Source organism: Cervus elaphus, chromosome 3 (assembly GCF_910594005.1).
Source record: "Cervus elaphus chromosome 3, mCerEla1.1, whole genome shotgun sequence".
NCBI classification, from domain to species: domain Eukaryota; kingdom Metazoa; phylum Chordata; class Mammalia; order Artiodactyla; family Cervidae; genus Cervus; species Cervus elaphus.
This window is the reverse complement of record NC_057817.1, coordinates 25,517,144-25,537,302: the sequence shown is the minus strand read 5'-3', so window position 1 is coordinate 25,537,302 and position 20,159 is coordinate 25,517,144. Positions and strand designations below refer to the sequence as shown.

The window sequence follows — 20,159 nt, the reverse complement described above, 5'->3', positions numbered from 1 at the left end:
GAATTGATTTTTCATACCTCAAAAATCCTACACAGAATTGAGAACCTTGTGTAATCAAGTCCTTGATGGATTAAAGTCCTAAGTGGAGCTTTAGGAAAGTAATGCTCAAAATTCTCCAAGTTAAGGCTTCAACAATACATGAACCGTGAACTTCCAGATGTTCAAGCTGGATTTAGAAAAGGCAGAGGAACCAGAGATCAAATTACCAACATCCACTGGATCATCGAAAAACCGAGAGAGTTCCAGAAAAACATCTACTTCTGCTATATTGACTACACTAAAGCCTTCGACTGTGTGGATCACAACAAACTGGAAAATTCTTAAAGAGGTGGGAATACCAGACCACCTGACCTGCCTCCTAATAAATCTGTATGCAGGTCAAGAAGCAACAGTTAGAACTGGACATGGAACAGCATACTGGTTCCAAATCGGGCAAGGAGTACGTCAAGGCTGTATGTTGTCACCCTGCTTATTTAACTTATATGCAGAGTACATCATGAGAAATGCTGGGCTGGAAGAAGCACAAGCTGGAATCAAGATTGCTGGGAGAAGTATCAGTAACCTCAGATATGCAGTTGACACCATCCTTATGGCAGAAAATGAAGAACCAAAAAGCCTCTTAATAAAAGTGAAAGAAGAGAGTGAAAAAGTTGGCTTAAAACACAACATTTAGAATACTAGGATCATGGCATCTGGTCCCATCATTTCATGGCAAACAGATGGGGAAACAGTGGAAAGAGTGACAGACTTTATTTTTGGGCTCCACAATCACTGCAGATGATGACTGCAGCCATGAAATCAAAAGATGGTTGCTCCTTAGAAAAAAAACTATGACCAACATAGACAGTATATTAAAAAACAGAGACATTACTTTGCCAACAAAGGTCCATCTAGTCAAAGCTATGGTTTTTCCAGTAGCCATGTATGGATGTGAAAGTTGGACTATAAAGAAAGCTGAGCACCAAAGAATTGATGCTTTTGAACTGTGGTGTTGGAGAAGACTCTTGAGAGTCCCTTGGACTGCAAGGAGATCCAACCAGTCCATCCTAAAGGAGATCAGTCCTGAGTGTTCATTTGAAGGACTGATGCTGAAGCTGAAACTCCAATACTTTGGCCACCTGATGCGAAGAACTGACTTATTGGAAAAGACCCTGATGCTGGGAAAGATTGAAGGTGGGAGTAGAAGGGGATGGCAGAGGATGAGATGGTTGGATGGCAACACCAACTCAATGGACATGAGTTTGAGTAGGCTCCGGGAGTTTGTGATGGACAGGGAGGCCTGGCATGCTGCAGTCTATGGGGTTGCAAAGAGTTGGACACGACTGAGAGCCTTAGGAAAGGAACGGAAGTACTCAGAGCCCATGACTACAGCTCTTTTAAATTTTGTAATTGAAGCTTAGGCATCTGCCATGATCTAGTGGCCATCTCACTCAAAGATATTCTATTGGAATAGAGATATTCTATTCTTTATATCAGTAGCTTCTATAAGATGATTTATCTTACCTTTCACAAACCAGCATTTTTGGAGTAAATGTCTTAAGGAAAAAAGAAGAAGAATGATGTGTGTTATCTAGAAAGAAGGAAAGCAGGAAGAAGTAACACAAGTACCAAGCATTTTTATGTTATTGCAGAGAAGGCTAACTGGCAGGAGATTTGAGTCTCCCTTCCATAGTTGTTGCTGGAAAATTCTGGAGACTACCTCCCTGACATAGGACTGGTCATGTGACTTGTTTTTGCTGATGGGATGTGAATAGAAATATTCTCTTCTGGGCTGAGGTGGTTAAGAGGCAGCTATACTTTCTCCGTTCTCTTTTTGTGGCAGCTTGGGAAGCCAGGTGTGAAAGGTGACAGTCAAGGGATGAAGAGCCTGTGTTCTTGAATCACCACTCCTACTGAATACTCACACTGGGTTGTACACAGGGAAATTTCTGATGTGTTAAATCACGAGATTAACACTATTTGGACTTTCTCTTAAAAGGGCTTGCATTGCTCTAACACGCATCTTAATTTAATTTAATTAATTTATTTGATAACACACCTTTATTTAATATTAGTCTACTGTACCTTATGGGGGCTTCCCAGGTGGTGCTAGTGGTAAAGAATTCACCTGCAATGCAGAAAACACAGGAGATGTGGGTTTGATCCCTGGGTCAGGAAGACCCCCTGGAGGAGAGCATAGCTGCCCACTCCAGTATTCTTGCCTGGAGAATGGACAGAGGAGCTTGGTGGGCTGCAGTCCAAGAGTTAGACACGACTGAAGTGACTGAGCAAGCCCACATCATACCTTATGAGGTAGATATTCCTTTTATAGATGAGGAAGATGTGTTTGAGCAGCAACTTTCCTTAAGGCCAGAGTAGATAGTTGAACCTAGGTCTGACTTGAAAAGCTAGTGAGTTCTACAATATAACATGCTGCATATTAGAGAAAAGATATCCTTTGAGATAGGATAAATCCTAATCTTTTAGATTACAAGTTTCAGTTTTTACCAGTAATTTTTTTCTATGGAAAGTGACTTGGTATTGGTAAGATAAGAATCTGTTAATTCCTATATGTGAATCTAATTATTAGATTTAATTAGACTCCTTTTTACTGGGTTGCCTCTCTAGAGACAGATGAAATTCTCAAATTTACTCTCTTGATTGCTCTGGTGAAGGATTTTGTGGGAGGAGTATTAAGACTTAATTACTGCAAGGCTGCTGTACTTATTGGCTCAGAGGACTTAGAGTCCAAGCATTCACTTAGTGCTCACTGTCTCACTTTGCTTACCTGTGTTCCAGACATCAGGATCAGGAATCTGATTGGCAACTTTAGAAATTTTTCATTTGGTTCCGAACTTGGAGAAATAACCTTTGGAAGATTAAAAGGCTGTCTGAAATATAGCAGACAAAAGTTACAGAAGCAGAGTGGAAACTGTTTTTTTTCATTCCTCATTTGGCTAAGGTTTCCATAGCTATCAGATATGGAGGGTTGGGGGAGAATAATAGAACTCAACTCCACCTCCACTTAGAAAATAGAAAACTCCACTCCAAATAGAAAACTTAATATCATCTGTAGCAGTCCTATTGACACAGTTAGCCCATGTTCTTTGAGCCTTTTTGTTGGAACCACATGACAAGCATTATATTTTCAGTTAGCCATCTTTTTAGCTATCTTTGGATTTTTCTAAAAGGAAGAAGTTCTTATTAAATGGCATTAAGGTTTTGCCTGAATTCCACCCTCCATTCCTTTCTGGAAATGCTGAAGATGTATCATGTTCCAACGTTAAGAACTTTCAGGTTTCATGCATAGTCAGAAGTTTGTTCTTTAAAAAAAAAAAAAGTCTTTAATCTTTAATATTCTGAGTTTGTTTTTCTCCTTGCATTGACTTAACAGTTATCAGGGAAACTTACCTTTCTGCATGATGCCAGGTGGTACTGTAACCTGCTGACTGACATCCTGTGGTTTGGGTCGTAAGGACACACTTTCGAGGCTTCTGACTCCATGAGGCCTAAATAGCAGGCAAAGAAAATATTGACATTTAAGATGAGGTAATCTTGACATAAGTCTATTTCCTGTTCTCAAAAAGAGAGTGGTGTAAAAGATATGAGCATCTCAAGTCTTACCTATGAAAGTTTCGGATAACATAAGCCGTAGCCTAGCTAGTTAGATAACAGGATTACAGGACAAATTCACTTCTTATATGCCTTGAAAGGCCAAAAATTAATATTTGTATACATATTATATAACTTGTATTAAATAGTTTATCTTTTTACCTTTCAATAGAATATTAAATAAACTGGCAGTATTCTTAAAAAAACTCACAGTATCGGGTAAAATGAAGTTTAACACCATAAGCTAGAGAGTCCTGGAGAAAACTGGGGCAGCTGGTCCCTTTACTGTTCAGCACTGCTCTCTTCCATCTCTCCACCAAACCTGTCTGAATGAAGCTCTTTTCCAGACATAGATACTACTTGTCGGATAGGTCAGCCTAACCACTTTTGGGGAGCAGGATTTGGAAGAAAGAACATTACTATGTTTAGGTTCAGGCTACTTTATATGAGAATGCTAGTCTGAAATCTCTAAAGTCGTAGGTATTAACACATGAAGACTCCTAGAAGCGAACTAAGAATACACTGTCTCAAATCTGCTGCATTATACTGCCAATAGGAGGCCTACTTTCCCTTATGGCTAGCTGTCTTTAGCAACTCAGACAGGCACTTCAAGGACTCCCAAGTTTCCAGGCAACAGCTACAGCTGAGATTTCTGCAAAGCAGAAACAGCATAGTCTGATGGGGGTGGTTGAGGGGAGAAAGATCAAGGCGGACTGGTATAAGCAGTAGGGATAGGCAAGTGCCTAGAATAGCCCATTTCAATTCTACTTTGCATCATGCCTAGGGCATAGACAAAGAGCACAGAGCTAGACTGTTAAATGTCAGATTTTCCTGAGGGCATTTAGGTGATTAAGTCTAGGGATTTAAACTCAGGTACCTTTCAGGAACCCAAGGCTTTTTTTTTTTTTTAAAGCTTACAATGCATATTAATGATTATATTAGAGCCATGAAAACTAATTGTGAGGTGAATTGGCTCCCTGAGTGTAAAGGCTGCAGTACATATAGTCCAATATTATATAGCTATCTTTAGATTCTTAAAGAATATGGAAAAGGAGCTTTAATACTTGAATGTAGTTGTCAAATAACCCTAAACCCTTATTTTTTAAAATTAATTTATTTTTAATAGAAGGATGACTGCTTTACAGAATTTTGTTGTTTTCTGTCAAACCTCAACATGAATCAGCCTCAACATGAATCAGGAGGTATATATATATCCCCTCCCTTTTGAACCTCCCTCCTATCTCCCTCCTCATCCCACCCCTCTGGGTTGATACAGAGACCCTGCCAAACCCTTATTTTTAGCAGCCTAGAAAAGTTTGAAGTTTGACTAGACTGATAAGGCTGGTCTTAATAAACAGAGTGCTTCAGAATGGGCCTGGAGTATTGGTGACCTGGGAAAGAAAAGGAAAGTGAAGTCGCTCAGTCGTGCCCGACTCTTTGTGACCCCATGGACTGTAGCCTATCAGGCTCCTCTGTCCATGGGACTTTCCAGGCAAGAGAACTGGAATGGGTTCCCATTTATCACTCACCTAATTATAGATAGCTGAATATCCCATGGAGAGAGACCAACACTATAATGGAGGTCATTTGGTTTAATACATGTTAGACTCAGCAAGCATATTCCAATCTTGATGCTAGCTTGACACTTAAACGTAGTCTAAGGCTCTTTTGACCTACCTTATTCTTGAAACAGTGTCTCTCAAAAATCCAAAGGACAGAGTGCCTTGAAGAGGAAGACCCTTCTGTAAGGCAAAACAAGGCAAATAGCTGAAGAGGGAAAGCACAGTTCCTTTCAGTCCAGGTGATGTGAAGCAACTTTCTGTTTGAGCTACCGAATTCCTCTTCTCCCACTGTATGTTCTGTGGTTTCTCAGAGGTTTCAAAGTTTTTGATGTCATAGTTAAATCTTGAGAAGTGATTCTCCATCCCAGTCGTGTGTGCCTGAGAATCACTGAGCAGTTTTAAAGTGACAGAGCTTTTGACCCCACCCCAGAACTATTGGATTAGAATCCTCATGAATGGGGTCTGGCTAACTGTGGCTTTAAAAGAGTTCCACAGGGGATTCTGATTTGTAGCCAGGGTTACTAGACCCTCCTCTGGGGTAATTAAATTACCTCTCAAAGTGTGCCACCAGTTTCCAGCAGAAACTGCCACATAATGTTTCCAGTGAGTTGCACTAAAGATTACCTGTTGGCATGATTAGTCTCACCCTTAAACCTGGCCTTTTTCTTTATGGGGTGCAAGATAGAATTCTGCAGACAGCAACATAAGCTCACTACATGTTAAAAAAAGAAAAAAATTATATTTGGTCTTCCTAATCCAGCTACCAGGTTTTTAGCCAAATATGTATGTATACTAGGTCATACAATTACTTGTGCAGTTGTATGAGGGGTTGCTGCCATTGTATAGATTAGGAAACCAACTCAGTGGTGATGGATAGCCTAAAGTTACAAAATGAGTGTTTGAGTATCATTATTAATATTATTTGATGTAATACTTGTCAAGCACTTGAAGGACCTGATACATAGTAAATAACCAAGTCATCACTTTACATGCAGTAACTTATTTAATAGACACAATACACCCAAGAAATAGGAACTATTATCAATATCATCTCCATTTTGAACTCAGGGAAACTGGATCAGAGCTGCTAAGTGATAGAGTTGGGATGTGAACTCAAATTACCTGGCTCCGGAACCTGGGATCCTAGTCCTAAGGCTCAGTCCACTGTACTCAATTACTTTGAGCTCAAATTTCTGTCTGATGCCACAATGTAGACTTTTCCCATATGTCAAGTACAGGCAAGTAAGTGTTTCCAGGCCCTAGCAATCTTACAGTTCAGCTGAGGTGGCAGTATAATATGAAATAGGCAATTAAAAGGTGAAAACTAATTTAGGTGTAAAATATGTGATATAGACCAAGTGCTGTAGAATTCAACAAGGGCTGGACTTCAGATTGTTTGTGCTAGATCCAGACGACTGACTAGGAATTGTTTAGCAAGAGGGAAAGCATAGATAAATGGGAAAGGCAGAAATGAAAAATGAACATAGGACACTGACTATAGACTGAGAACTAGGTCTCCATTAAGTTGGGACATACTAGGGGACAGCAGAATACAAGATTGGCTTGGCATGGAGTGTCTTCAATAACATTTTTAGGATGAGGATAAGAAATGCAGGTGAGAGGATGTCCCTGGTGGTACAGTGGACAAGAATCTGCCTGCCAACACAGGGGACGCCCGTTGGATCCCTGGTCTCGTAAGATCCCACATGCCGCAGAGCAGCTAAGCACCACCACTATTGAGCCTGTGCTCTAGAGCCCAAGAGTCACAGCTACTGAGGCCCACACACCTAAAGCCTATATTTGGCAACCAGAGAAGCCACTGCAACGGGAAGTCTGTGCACTGCAATGAAGAGTAGCCCCCACTTGCTGCAACTAGAGAAAGCCTGCGCACAGCAGTGAAGACCCAGCGCAGCCAAAATAAATAATAAATTTTAAAAAAGAGAAAGAAATGCAAGTGAGAAAGATCCAATAAGAACTATATTAACCTATAGGGAGGCTGCTGCTGTTATATTGCTTTTCAACTCCCTAGGTATTGGTGTCTTTCTGCCTGCCCTTTATTCTCCTCCATCAAGGTGAAAGACCAATAGAAACCTCACTAATCTCTTTAGAGAAACTGAATTTCTTTGGTAATAGCAAGTGATTCAGATATCTGGGGCCACGATCACCTTACACTAGGTCCATAGCCTTCTAGGGACTCAGTTGCAGGAAATAAACTGGAAGGCAGATTCTATATTCTGAAAATGCAAAGCCTACATTAGAGATATTTGAAATTTTATTCTGTCTTCTTGTTTCTTTGAAAAGGTTTTGGAAAGGAGGTAGATATGAAGACAATTCTGTCTGATTTAGAATTTTCTGAGGACGTTCTGCTTTTTGCCTTGTAAGAAACTTGAAAGGGAGCTGATTTTCTTGATAAGGCCTAACTTGGAATGGCAAGAATATTTTAGTGCTAAAATTTACCTAGTCTTCTAAGATTTAAAATCTGTCATTAATTTCCCCTCATTAATCTCAGTTAATTTCATTCTTCTTCATGGGACCTGTTTCCCAGGTTAGTCTTTTTTATGACATTTATTGTATTATTAATTTTTTTAAATAAAATAGATTTTATTTTTTGGCAGCACTGGGTCTTTGTTGCTGCGTGCGGCTTTTCTAGTTGTGGCAAGTGGGGGCTACTACTTACTCTAGTTGTGGTGCTCAGGCTTCTATGTCTCAGCGACTTCTCTTGTTGCCGAGCACTGGTTCTAGGCCCTTGGGCTTAGTAGTTCATGGGCTTAGTCGCTTTGCATCACATGGAATCTGGATCAGGGATCAAACGGGTATCCCCTACACTGCAAGGTGGATTCTCAACCAAGGGACTGCCAGGGAAGCCCCTAATTTAGTCTTAATAATTCAGCAAATAAATCAGCATATTTATTGAATGGCTACTGTGTCTAAGAGGTGGTCTAGATCGGTGTTTCTTAGAATGTGTCCTGTGGACCATTTGCACCAAAACGTCCTAGGGTACTTGTCAACTCAGACTTCTAGACCCCACCTATAGACCTTCCAATCCTGAATCTCAGGAGACAGGGACTGATCTGTTTCTTAAGTACCCTTAAGAAATTATTGTACTTAAGTGGTGATTCTCAAACCTGAGAGAGCATTGAAGTTAACCTGGAGGGCTTGTTAAAACAGAGTGCTGGACCCTGCCACTGCTTTGGATTTAGTAGGTCTGGGTGTGTGTTAGTCTCTCAGTTGTGTCTGACTCTCTGTGACCCCCATAGACTGTAGTCCGCCAGGTTCCTCTGTCCATGGACTTCTCCAGGCAAGAATACTGGAGTGGGTTGCCATTTCCTTCTCCAAGGTCTGGGTTAGGACCTGAGAATTTGCATGTCTGATAAGTTTCTCAGTGATGCTAATGTGACCACCCTTTGAGAATCACTATGCTAGAGCATTGTGAGGGAGATGAAGAAGTATCAGATGCAATTCCTGTCATTAAGGAACTTATGATGTAGTTGGGGAGATAAGACATACACTTAACAGTATAACAAGGAATACATGTTGTATATAATGTTTGATATTGAATAGGGTAGCTTGGAGGAGTTGGGATTTAATCTGGGCCCTGACAGGTGGATAGTCCTAAGCTTCAGGAGAGAAAAACAGGTATTCTTGCGTGTGTGTATGCGTGCTAAGTCACTTCAGTGGTGTCTGACTCTTTGCGACTATATAGACTGTAGCCCACCAGGCTCCTCTGTCTGTGGGATTTCCCAGGCAAGAATACTAGAGTGGGTTGCCATTTCCTTCTCTAAGGGATCTTCCCAACCCAGGAATCAAAACTGCATTTCTTATGTCTCTTGCATTGGGACGCTGGTTCTTTACCATTAGTGTCACTTGGGAAGCCCAGGCATTCTTGATGGGGATATAGAAGAGGGAAAGTATAAAGGTGGATGGGACTTGTTTGTCTGCTGTGGAGCTTTATATAGGACATTGTTGTTGTCTAGTTGCTATGTGATATCTAACTCTTTTTCGACCCCGTGGACTGTAGCCTGCTGGACTCCTCTGTCCGTGGGATGTCCCAGGCAAGAGTACTGGAGTGGGTTGCCATTTCCTTCTCTAGGGGATCTTCCCAACCCAGGAATTGAATCCATGTCTCCTGCATTGGCAGGCAGATTCTTTACCATTGAGCCACCTGGGAAGCCCCTTATAGGACACTAGTGGAAGGCTAAGGCCAAAAAGGTTGGTGCCAGACTATGGAGAGCCTTGAAAGCCTGCCCCTCTCCCCCACCCCACTCATTTCACAGTCTTACCAAAAATACTGCAGAGCTAGAAAGAGGAAGTGTCCCCTGCTGAGTGTGCAAGAGGAAGTACAGAAGATTCTGAGGGCCTATGAGGCGTAATGACTACTTTCAGCCACAAGCCAATTGTAGAGGTGACAGGAAGACCAGCGCACCAACCAGGCTGGGAGCCTCCGCCCAGAGGGTGTCACCACTTTAGCTGAAAGTGTTTGGGGAGATCAGGCATTGCTGTCTGGATGCTCCTGTCTCTCAGTGGCCATCATGTCTTTGACCTCTGCCTACCAGCATAAATTAGCAGAGAAGCTCACTATCCTGAATGATCGCGGTCAGGGGGTCCTCATCCGGATGTATAACATCAAGAAGGTAAGTGTGGGCAACTGGACTAGCACTAACTATTCCAATAGCAGTAGGGCGGGGACCTCTGAGACTGGCAGGTCCAGCTGTTAGACTCCCTTCTCTTTCCCAGTGGTTTAACTGGCCTTCAGTCACTCAGATTATGTAGGACAGCTGGTGCTGGGAGGCAGAAGGGAAGGCTTTTCTTCAGGGCTTCCGCCTTTTTGGGTCTGATTCTCACCCCAAAGAAAACGTCTGCTTTCTACTGGGGGTAATGGTGGGATGGGAAATAATGTTCCTAGTCGCCTGGATAAGTGTCTGGGTCTAGAATCCTGGGTCTTATTGTTTAGTGCTGGCCCCCACACTCTGCAGAAATCGAGTTGGGTGTCTGGCAAAAGTTTTTAAATTGAAGTACTTTCCCTGAAAGGAAAAAATAGATAGGAAATTTGGGTTAAAAAAAAAAGAGTAACTACCTTTGAGTTACTTGGAGTCTGAGACAGGTCTCACTGTGGTCTTATTTATGTGTGTTTAGGATAGGAACTCTGAAATTGGGAGAAGCTGGTGACAAGAGGTGGGCTAGTGCTGGGCCTAGTGAAGTTAAGAAATAAAGATGGGTGGGAGTGGGGTTTCTGGGAACGAAAATGGGGGACTTGGGGGAGGGGACCTTGGTGCATTTCATAATAAATCACTGGGACACAGTTTCATCTCCATGCCTCCTATAAATGCCCTTGGGATGATATGCTTATATAATGGACATAATTATGACACTAATTCTCCCACTAAGTCTAGCTCCTGAGCAGCTGCTTTTCTCACTTCTTCCGGCTTCGGCTGAGGGGTGGAGAGAGCTTCCTCTTTGTGCCGGGCCCAAGCAGACGTTAGACTTTATCCAGCAAGACGAAATGCCCAGGTTATTTAGCTCTTCTGATGGTTGGCTTAATGTTATGGAACTTTTACCTGACCTACTCTCTTTCTTTTATAATCCTCAGATCCCCTTTCCCTAAGAGAGATTGTGTAAGAATGCAGTGTGGGAAGAGGTATGTTTCCGAGGAACAGGAGAAAGGATTGATAAACATAATGTTATTTATCTGTGCAGACTTGTTCAGACCCCAAATCCAAGCCCCCTTTCTTATTGGAAAAGTCCATGGAATCATCTCTCAAGTACATCAACAAAAAATTTCCCAACATAGATATCCGAAACAGCACGGTAAGAATGATGTCCCTCTTCTGTCCTTTCTCCAAAATAACTGTGCTTGAATGGTTCAAGCTCTCTTTTGATGGCCTCTCTTTGAACTTGCCAGAGGATGGAGTGGCCTTTTTTTAGTTTTCCTAAGCTAACCCACAGGGCTTCAGGTTGTTGTAGTCTTGAGATTTCTGAGATAAGATGAGATTCTCCTAAGGGTAAGCTGGAGCAAAACGTTGACCCTATTCACAAGAACACTTTGTTCTTACTGAGAAGGAGAGCTCTCCTGATGCAGCAGTTGCATATATTTTATTGTTGCTCCTGTTTCCACTCAGTGTTTTCTTGTTTGCTGTCTTAGAGTTATGCATCTAGTGGCATATGCCTTACTTCTCCCTTATTAAATGTTACCCCTAGGTTTCTTACCATCTTACTTAAAACATCTTCTCATTCAGCTACTTTTGACTTAGATATGAATAGTAAACCATTTTGACTTAAAGAGACCTTGAAATTTTCTCTCATTTAGCACTCTTTATCTAGTCAGGATTACATGCAACCATAAGAGAATATGCTCTCCGAAACTTCAGAATTTGGAGATCTTTCAGCTTCCTCTGTCTGCATATTTTAACCCTCTTTAAGAATGTTTTAGGTGTAACCCCTATTGTCTTGGGTTGCTTTGATCACTTGTCTTCTTACTTTCTTTCAGCAACATTTAGGACCAGTACAGCGGGAAAAATCTGAGATAATTAGATACCTTACCAACTACTACCAGTCATTTGTGGATGTTATGGAATTTCGGGTGAGCTCTCTCTAGCCCAAGTACCCAATGTTTGGATGTTCGTGTATGTTCCTTATTATTGTTTCTTTAAAATATCAGATGTATTGATACGGAAGGATATTTAAGTTGTATTGTTAAGTGAAAGTGAGTTGTAGAATAGTGTATGATACAGTTTTATTTTGTTTTAAAAGATACATAAATTTAATACACATAGTGTTAGTATATATGTAGGAGGGATTTGGGATATTATACATTAAACTGTTAAAAATACCTGACTTTGGAGCTGGATTATTATGATTGGCTTTAATTTATTACATTATACATTTTTGTATTCTTTGAGTTAAAATTTTAAGTATTTTCCCCCCAAATTTTATTACAAAATCTACTAAAAAATTTCAAGAATAGTACAATGAATATTGGTCTATGCTCCCCCTGGATCTCCTGATTTTTAATATTTTGCCATGTTTGCTTATCTTTTTTTTTTTTCCCTTGAACCATTTGAGTTGCAGGCACCATGACATTTCTCTCCATAAATACTTTAGCATACATCTGCTAAGAACAAGAATATTTTCTTACATAACCTTAATGCAGTTATTGTACTCAGGAAATGTAAAATTGCTACAATGTTATAGTTATAGCCCATATTCACATTCCTCTAATTTTCTCAAGGATCATACATTGAATTCATGATGTTATGTCTCTTAGTTGTCATATCTTTTTAGTCTTTAATCTAGAATAATTCTCAGTCTTATTTTGTCTTTCATGACACTGACTTTTCTGAAGGGTTCAGACTAATTATTTTTCAGAATTTCTCTCAATTTGAGCTTATCTAATTATTAACAATGTTTGGTAGCATAATATATGGATGATATTTTATTTGAGTTCTAAACAATGAATATGTACTGTTTTGTAGCCATAAACTGTAAAAAAATATTTAGTGCTTTGTTTTTGAAGGGCAGATTGATATAATGTTTTAATAGTCTTAGAAAATATACTTTTAAATGTAATAATTCTAATTCTAGAAATTTGTCTTAAGGAAACAGTCAGAAGTGCTAAGGTATATGTACAAGAATGTACTCTCTTGCTTTTCTATTGCATTATTTATGATAGTGACAACTTGATAATTGATATGTTCAATAACTGGAGGCTTAATTAAAAGTTCAGAGTATGTGTCTATAAGTGAATATTATACAGCTGCTGAAGATGATACATATTTATATTACTTGGCATGGGAAAAATGCTCTTCACATGTTCTTTAGTGTAAAAGCAAATTACAACGTAGCTTAACAGAGGAGATGTCCCTAAAATGTATATTTTCATAGATAAAAATGCATATGAAGAAGGTTAGAACTTTGTATGGTGAGATTATGAGTGGTTTTAAAAATGAGTTAAAATTATGTTTGTGTTTTCTGATTTTTCTACAATGAACACATTATTTGTATATTCAAGAAATAAAAAATTTTAGTTATTTGAGTCATGTAAGTTTGTGATGGTATCACAGTATTTCTTCAGCTAGTACAAGAGTATGGAGCCCTGCCTTGGCTGTCTAGGGAGCTAATCCAGTCTGGTCATCAGATCATGCAATGAAGATAGAAGCGGGGACACAGAAGGTCGTAGGTTCTGAAGGAGGGTCAGGTCAGAGGTTATTCATTTGGAATTGAGAGTCATGGTTAGGAAGAAGGTAGGCACTGGTGGAGGTAGTAGAAGATTGCTGGAAGCATATAAAAAAGTTTTTCACTAGGAGTCCAAAAGACACCTTCTGGTTGCTGCAGTGGTAAACTTCTGAGCCCAAGGAGTTTAGTACAGCTCATTCAGGGCTGGAAGGGAAATAGACATACAGGTATTGTGTGTTGTGAAGTAGGTAGGCTCTGAATCAGACAGACCTGGTTTCAGCTCTCAGCTTTATCACTTATAAACTATATGACTTTGGTAAGAAACTCTTTGAATCCCAGTTTCTTTATCTTGTAAAATGGGAAATAAGATTTACTACATGGGGTATTTGTAAAAATTAAATTAGACAACACATTGAAAACACTTAACACAGTGTTTAGTGTATAATAGAGTAGTAGGCCAACAGATGTTAAATCTATTCCTTTCTGACTCTGTCTTTACAGTATAAAATCTGGGTAGTGACATTGGTTGTGTGAGTGGCTGGAAGCAAACCTCAGTTATATTATCCCTTGGGAATTTGGTTGCAGCAAGGAGTTGTAGACTGGCCCTCCCAGCAAAGGAGGCAGCATAGACCTAGACAGAGGTCTTGAAGTCATGTAGTACGAGAGAAGATCATGGGCTCTGGGTTCTAATTCTGGTCCTTACTAACTTTGTGATCTGTGGTGAGTTTCTTAACTGCTCTCAGCCTCAATTTCCCTGCATGTTAATTTAGATACAGCCTTTTGGGGAAGATAACTTGGAAACATTTTTTTCTCATACATTTAATAAATTTGACAAAGGTATACACCTGTGTAACAGCCAGCATAAAATATGGATAATTTTCAGTAACACAAAGGTTCCCTGCACCTTTTTATCCTTAGTCAATCCCAACTTATCCTGTCCCCAGGCAACCACTGATCTACATTCCAGATTAGATTTTTCTTTTTTAGAGGTTCATACATGTAATTAGGATCTATATACCATGTTTTCCTTTGTGTCTGGCTTCTTTCACTCAACATAATGTTTTTAAGATTTATTTATGTTTTATGTACCTGCAAGTCATTTCCTATTTTTGCTGAGCACTATTTCATTGTATGGATACAATCTATTTATCCATTTTCCTGTTGATGAACTTCTGGATTGTGTCCAGTTTTTGGCCAGTATGCATAAGTTGCCATAAACATTTGAGTACAAATAATTGTGGGGACATATTTTTCATTTCACTTGGATAAATACTCTAGAAGTTGAATTGCTAAATCATATGGTATGTTTATGTTTAATTTTATAAGAAATTGCCAAAATTTTCTCCAAAGTCATTGTTCCATTTTCTCTTCCCATTCATAATATACTAGTGTTCCTGTTGCTCCACATTCTTATCAAACTTGCTTTTAGTCATTCATGTCATTCATGGCCATGCGCTGTGTGGCATGTAGGCTGTTAGTTCCCTGACCAGGAATTGAACTCATGTTCCCTGCATTAGGAGCAAAGTCTTAACCACTGAACTTCCAGGGAAGTCCCTAGTCATTCTTCATTTGTTTTTTTGGCTGTGCTGAGTGGCTTTCAGAATCTTAGTTCCTTGACCAGAATTGAAGCTGGGCCACTGCAATTAAAGTTCCAAGTCCTAACCACTGGACCTCCAGGGAACTCCTGAATTTTAGTCATTCTAATGGGTGTGTGAATCTGCCTGCCAATGCAGGAGATGCAGGTTCAATCCCTGAGCCAGGAAGATCCCCTGAAGGAGGAAATGGCAATCCACTCCAGTATTTCTTGCCTGGAAAATTCCATGGACAAAGAAGCCTGGCAGGTTGCAGTCCATGGGTTGCAAAGAGTCAGACATGACTGAGCACTGCACTGCATTGGGTGTGTAGTGGTATCTTCTTGTGATTTTAATTTGCATTTTCCTGATGATTAGTATTATTGGACATTTTTTCATGTTCTTATTGGTCATTTATATGTATATATTTAAACTTTTAATTTTGTGTTGGGGTATAGCAGGCTAACAATGTTGTGAGTTTCAGATAACAGCAAAGGGACTGAGCCATACCATTTTTATATTTTTAATTGTAAAGAGCCTATTCAAATCTTTTGGCAATGTGTTTTAAAAATAAATATATATATACTCTTTGATCTAGTAGCTCAACTTGTGTAGAATTGACAGTATCAATGTGCAGTGACTAGGGCATCAGTTGGGAAAAGATGGAATGAATTGGCCATATCATGGACTACCATGCAGCCATTAAAAAGAAGTGCATTAGGGCTCTACCAGAGACTTGAGGACTTTTAGCAGGTATGATTGAATAAAAAAAGTAAAATGGTAATAAGAGTGTGATATTATCTCAAGTTTTTAACACAAATGATTTTCAAAAAAACCCTCTCTCTTTTTCTCCCTGCCTGAATAGGATTATATAAATAGGGTGAAAATTAACAAAGGACATACTAGGTTGTTAAACTTGTCTACCTGAAGGTTGGAAAGGATGTAGAGCCGGTGCTGATGTGAGGGAGGAGAGACGTATCCACAGTAAAACTGCTTATTATTTAGGCAAAATTAGGTATGAAAAGAAAAGAATCCCTCTCACACTGGAATGAGGGTTAAATGAAGTATATGCAAATGACCTAGTAAGTACTTAGCATATATTGTGGTAGGTGATCAGTAAGTAGAAACATGTAGAAAGTTTGGTAGTATTCCCATTTGTTAAAGAGAACAGGAGATAGAATCATAGAACAGACTGATTTTGGGATTCATCAATTAAAAAAAAAGGGGGGGCATCCTGATTTTTGGTATTTTAGAAACAAACAATCAGATAATCTGCATTTTGTAACCTTTTTGTGTGTGTGTGTGTGGAGGAGGAGGGTACCTGGACAGTAAGATGATGGAAGGCGTGCATGGTGTAGTAGGGACCTGTGCCTGTGGAGACATGGGCATCCGGTAGGGTAGCCTGACCGGGGCCCAGCGACAGCTTATGGAGGAGGAGCTTCCCGAACTCAGCAAGCCTCCTGTACGTTATTTAGTGGCTCCTTAGGACCTCCAAGGCAGAGCGCCTTTCCCTCAAATTCCGGTAGTTCCTGTCATCTTCTCTTTCTTCTTCATTGATTCTCATCTCCAATTCTACCCCCAGGATCATGTGTATGAACTTCTCAACACCATTGATGCCTGCCAGTGCCATTTTGATATCGTAAGATTCTTTGCAATTCTCTTCTATCCCAGAGCCATGGAAATGGTCTCTGTTGGGACAGTGTGGGGTGAGATGGGACTAGAGGAATGGCTGTTCCCCCAGGAATATAATATAGTATATACTGTATAATGAATGAATGGCTGTTAATTCAGGACTATACTTCTGTAAAAATGTGGACGTTAAAGTGCATTTACATGTTAAGCAGATCAGCATTGTGATTTTTTTAATACAAAATTCATGTAAAATTGTTGTTATTCTACCTCATCCAACACCTAATTAGGCCAGCTCTAATTTCCTGGCCTCCTTATATCTTGAGTTCACTTTTAGCCCCTGAACTTGTTCCAGTTTTCTTCTGAATTTGCAGTCTTGTCAATTTCTTCTTCTTCTTTTTTTCTAATACATATATTTATTTATTTGACTGTACCAGATCTTAGTTGCGGCATGTGGGATCTAGTTCCCTGACCAGGGATCGAACTCAGACCCCCTGCACTGGGAGCTCAGTCTTAGCCACTGGGCCGCAAGGGAAGTCCCCAATTTCTTCTTCTAAATAGACCTTTCATAAATAAATACATAAATACATAAATACACAAACAAACAAACAAACAAACCTTTCCAGAGTCTGGTTAGCACTGTCTGGAATGATTGGGGAAATCGAGTTTAATAGGCCTTGCCATTCTTGGGTTTCTATGTATTTTCCTTGTAGAATCTCAACTTTGACTTCACTCGGAGTTACCTGGACTTGATAGTGACTTACACCTCAGTTATTTTGCTTCTGTCACGGATTGAGGATCGACGGGTACTCATTGGCATGTTCAACTGTGCCCATGAGATGCTGCATGGACACAGGTGAGTTAAGGAGATGTATACAAGATGATGACTCTCATACATGGTGCTATGAGGTAAAAGTGGATACAAAGGAAGTAGATGGCATGTTTTCTCATGTGAGAATCTATAATCTACATGACAACACAGGCAAAATAAAACAATTTAGAATACTTATAAGGGCATACACTAAGACGTGCACGTCTACATATGGTTAACTCTTGAATATCTGCTAGTGGGCTATCCAGTCTACATTATCTCTAATGAGTTTTTAATCCTGGGCTGAGGTTATTGCAGAAAGCAAAGAAAACATTTTTTAATATTAGTAGGAATAATATTAGTAAAGTTAAAGCCTTTAGAGGCAAGTAATGTATGATAATACATTTGAAGCCAAATATAAATGGATTTTGGATTATGTACAATTCTTTGCCTTTCTGTTAGTGCAAATAAAAGCATTTAAGGGCTGAAAAAAGTGAAGACCAGAGAGATCAGAGTGGGCTGTTGAACATTGTTCTGTGTATGATGTAAAGTCCTACGTGCCTACATGAGTACCTAGGCACATGACTTACGTTTGCTTTGAATGTGTGTGTGTATATCCTTTTGGTCTGTATACAGATTTGAGTCCAGCAATAACTAATCAACATGAATTTGTAGAGTACCTATCGTGTGTTCAACCCTATTTCAGTTGCTTGTAAGGAAGAAACTTTCATGGACCAGCCCCAAATCATGTGATTCTGCCTTAGTATTCCTGGGCCTAGGGTGGGTTATCTTTATATGTAACTTACAGTTTAGTATCTTTACAGGTGGTAGAGAATACCAGCTTATGTACACACCTTTAACCTATATGCAAACATGAGAGTTTACATCATGCTTAATGGAGGGCTGTAAGCATTTTCCCTATGCTTTCTTCAAGTGACTCCAGTTTTGCCCGTCTGGGTCAGATGGTCTTGGAGTATGACCACCCTCTGAAGAAGCTGACAGAGGAGTTTGGGCCTCACACAAAGGCAAGTTTCTTGAGAGATTGGAGAATTTCTCAGGCAGAAGTGGGTTGTCCCCATCATTGACTTTAAGGATTCATTTGTTTTCCCTCACAGGCTGTGAGTGAAGCCCTCCTCTCTTTGTACTGCCTCTTTGTCCGAAGGAACCAAGGGGCTGAGCAGTGGCGCAGTGTCCAGCTTCTGAGTCTTATTGGCACGGCCTCAGCCATGATTAACCCTGCTAATTCAGACACAGTGAGTTCTCTTTTCCTCCTCAGTGAAAGCATGCTCTTTCCAAGGCCATTGCTGTAGAGGCTTCTTATTTTCAAGAAATATCAGCCCTAAGAGTCCTTTAGCCCTCTGCTAGGATATGCCTCTGTGTTGATCACCTTATGTGGCTAAAAAAAATCATGGTTAGGTTGAAGCTTTTTTTGGATCAGGATAAGGAAGTGCCTGCCCATAGAAGGAAGTTAATAAATATTCACAGAATGAATGAATGGATAAAACTGAGTCATTAGGCACTTATTTAGCCCAGCAGGAACTTGAGCATAGATGTCAATTAATTAACAAATGTTTTTATTCAATTACTATTGGCCCAAGGTCCTTGATGCAAAGAATTTCTCGTCTAGTAGGAAGATACGCCATGGGGTCATAAAAATAGAACTGATGGTATAAGATGTATGAGAAGCACCAGACAAGTGATTTATATCTTACATGGTGAAAGAATCCAAGGGAGGGAGAAATCATAAGATTTTGAGTATTACTATCCTGAACTGTTGAAGAGAAGTTGTGTCAAACCATTTATTTGTCCTGACTTCTAGCCTAAGTTCCTTTCCCCCCATCAAATATATTTTCCCCTCAATCCACTTCTAGTGCCTCACCTCCATTATAGGCATGTTTTCCCAGGTATTGACTTATCAAAGTATCCTGATCCAGTCTGGTAAAATAAGAGTTGTGTTTGATACTCAGATTCTAGCTTGACTGCCCTTGTCTTGACCGCCTTAGTCTTTAGACCAAGTTAAATAGCTGTTAAACCATCCCTGCCTCCCTTCTCGTAGATGGCCTGTGAGTACCTGTCTGTGGAAGTGATGGAGCGTTGGATTGTCAGTAAGTTTTTTGTGGGTTGAGGTGGGACTAGACCTAGCAGCATGTTACATGGAGATCTAGTCCTAAAAGTCTTTCTTTGCACTATTTTACCCACCTGCAGTTGGGTTTCTTCTTTGTCACGGGTGCCTCAACTCCAGTGCCGACTGCCAGAAACTGTGGAAGCTGTGTCTGCAGGGCTCCCTGTACATCACCCTCATCCGGGAGGATGTGCTCCAGGTGCACAAAGTCACTGAGGACCTGTTTAGCAGTTTGAAAGGGTGAGACCTGAGAGCCAAGCTAATCTTCTTTGGGGATTTTTAGCCCGTCCTAACATCCTTTTCTAGTCTCCATGAGTGTCCCGAATATAGGTATTCAGGAATAGTTCTAATTATCGAAGAAATATTTATTGAATACGTACTATTTACTAAGTACTTCTCTCGATAGAGTAACTAATAAGATAGTATAGAGGTTAAGATCATGGACCCTGAAACCAGATTACCTGACTCTGAATTCCAGCTCTGCCACTGATTGACTATGTGATCTTGGGCAAGTTACTTAACTTCTCTATGCCAGGCCTCAATTTATCTATAAATAATGATAATAATTCCCTATGACCTACCTCCTAGGGTTGTTAGGAGGAATGAAAAAGTAACTATTTATAAAGCATGTAGAAAAGTGCTTGGTATGTTGTAATGCAATCTGTGTGCTTTTTAAACAAAGACAGAATCTCTGCTCTCAAAGA

General features: G+C 40.0%; 1 protein-coding gene across 2 annotated transcripts in view; it reads left to right on the top strand.

Moving 5' to 3' along the window:
• The first annotated feature begins 9,623 nt into the window (after positions 1-9,623).
• Positions 9,624-20,159, top strand: part of NCKAP1L (NCK associated protein 1 like) — a 46,675-nt gene continuing 36,139 nt past the window's right edge. The window contains exons 1-9 of one of the 2 annotated variants that reach the window (XM_043881795.1): positions 9,624-9,784; positions 10,848-10,958; positions 11,638-11,730; positions 16,476-16,532; positions 17,236-17,378; positions 18,268-18,358; positions 18,449-18,586; positions 19,390-19,438; positions 19,539-19,695. In XM_043881795.1, coding sequence (XP_043737730.1) covers positions 9,683-9,784; positions 10,848-10,958; positions 11,638-11,730; positions 16,476-16,532; positions 17,236-17,378; positions 18,268-18,358; positions 18,449-18,586; positions 19,390-19,438; positions 19,539-19,695 — 941 coding nt within the window. In that variant the 5' untranslated portion in view covers positions 9,624-9,682. Of the gene's footprint in view, positions 9,785-10,740; positions 10,959-11,637; positions 11,731-16,475; positions 16,533-17,235; positions 17,379-18,267; positions 18,359-18,448; positions 18,587-19,389; positions 19,439-19,538; positions 19,696-20,159 lie in introns of both variants that reach the window. The other variant, XM_043881802.1, reaches the window with a different exon arrangement.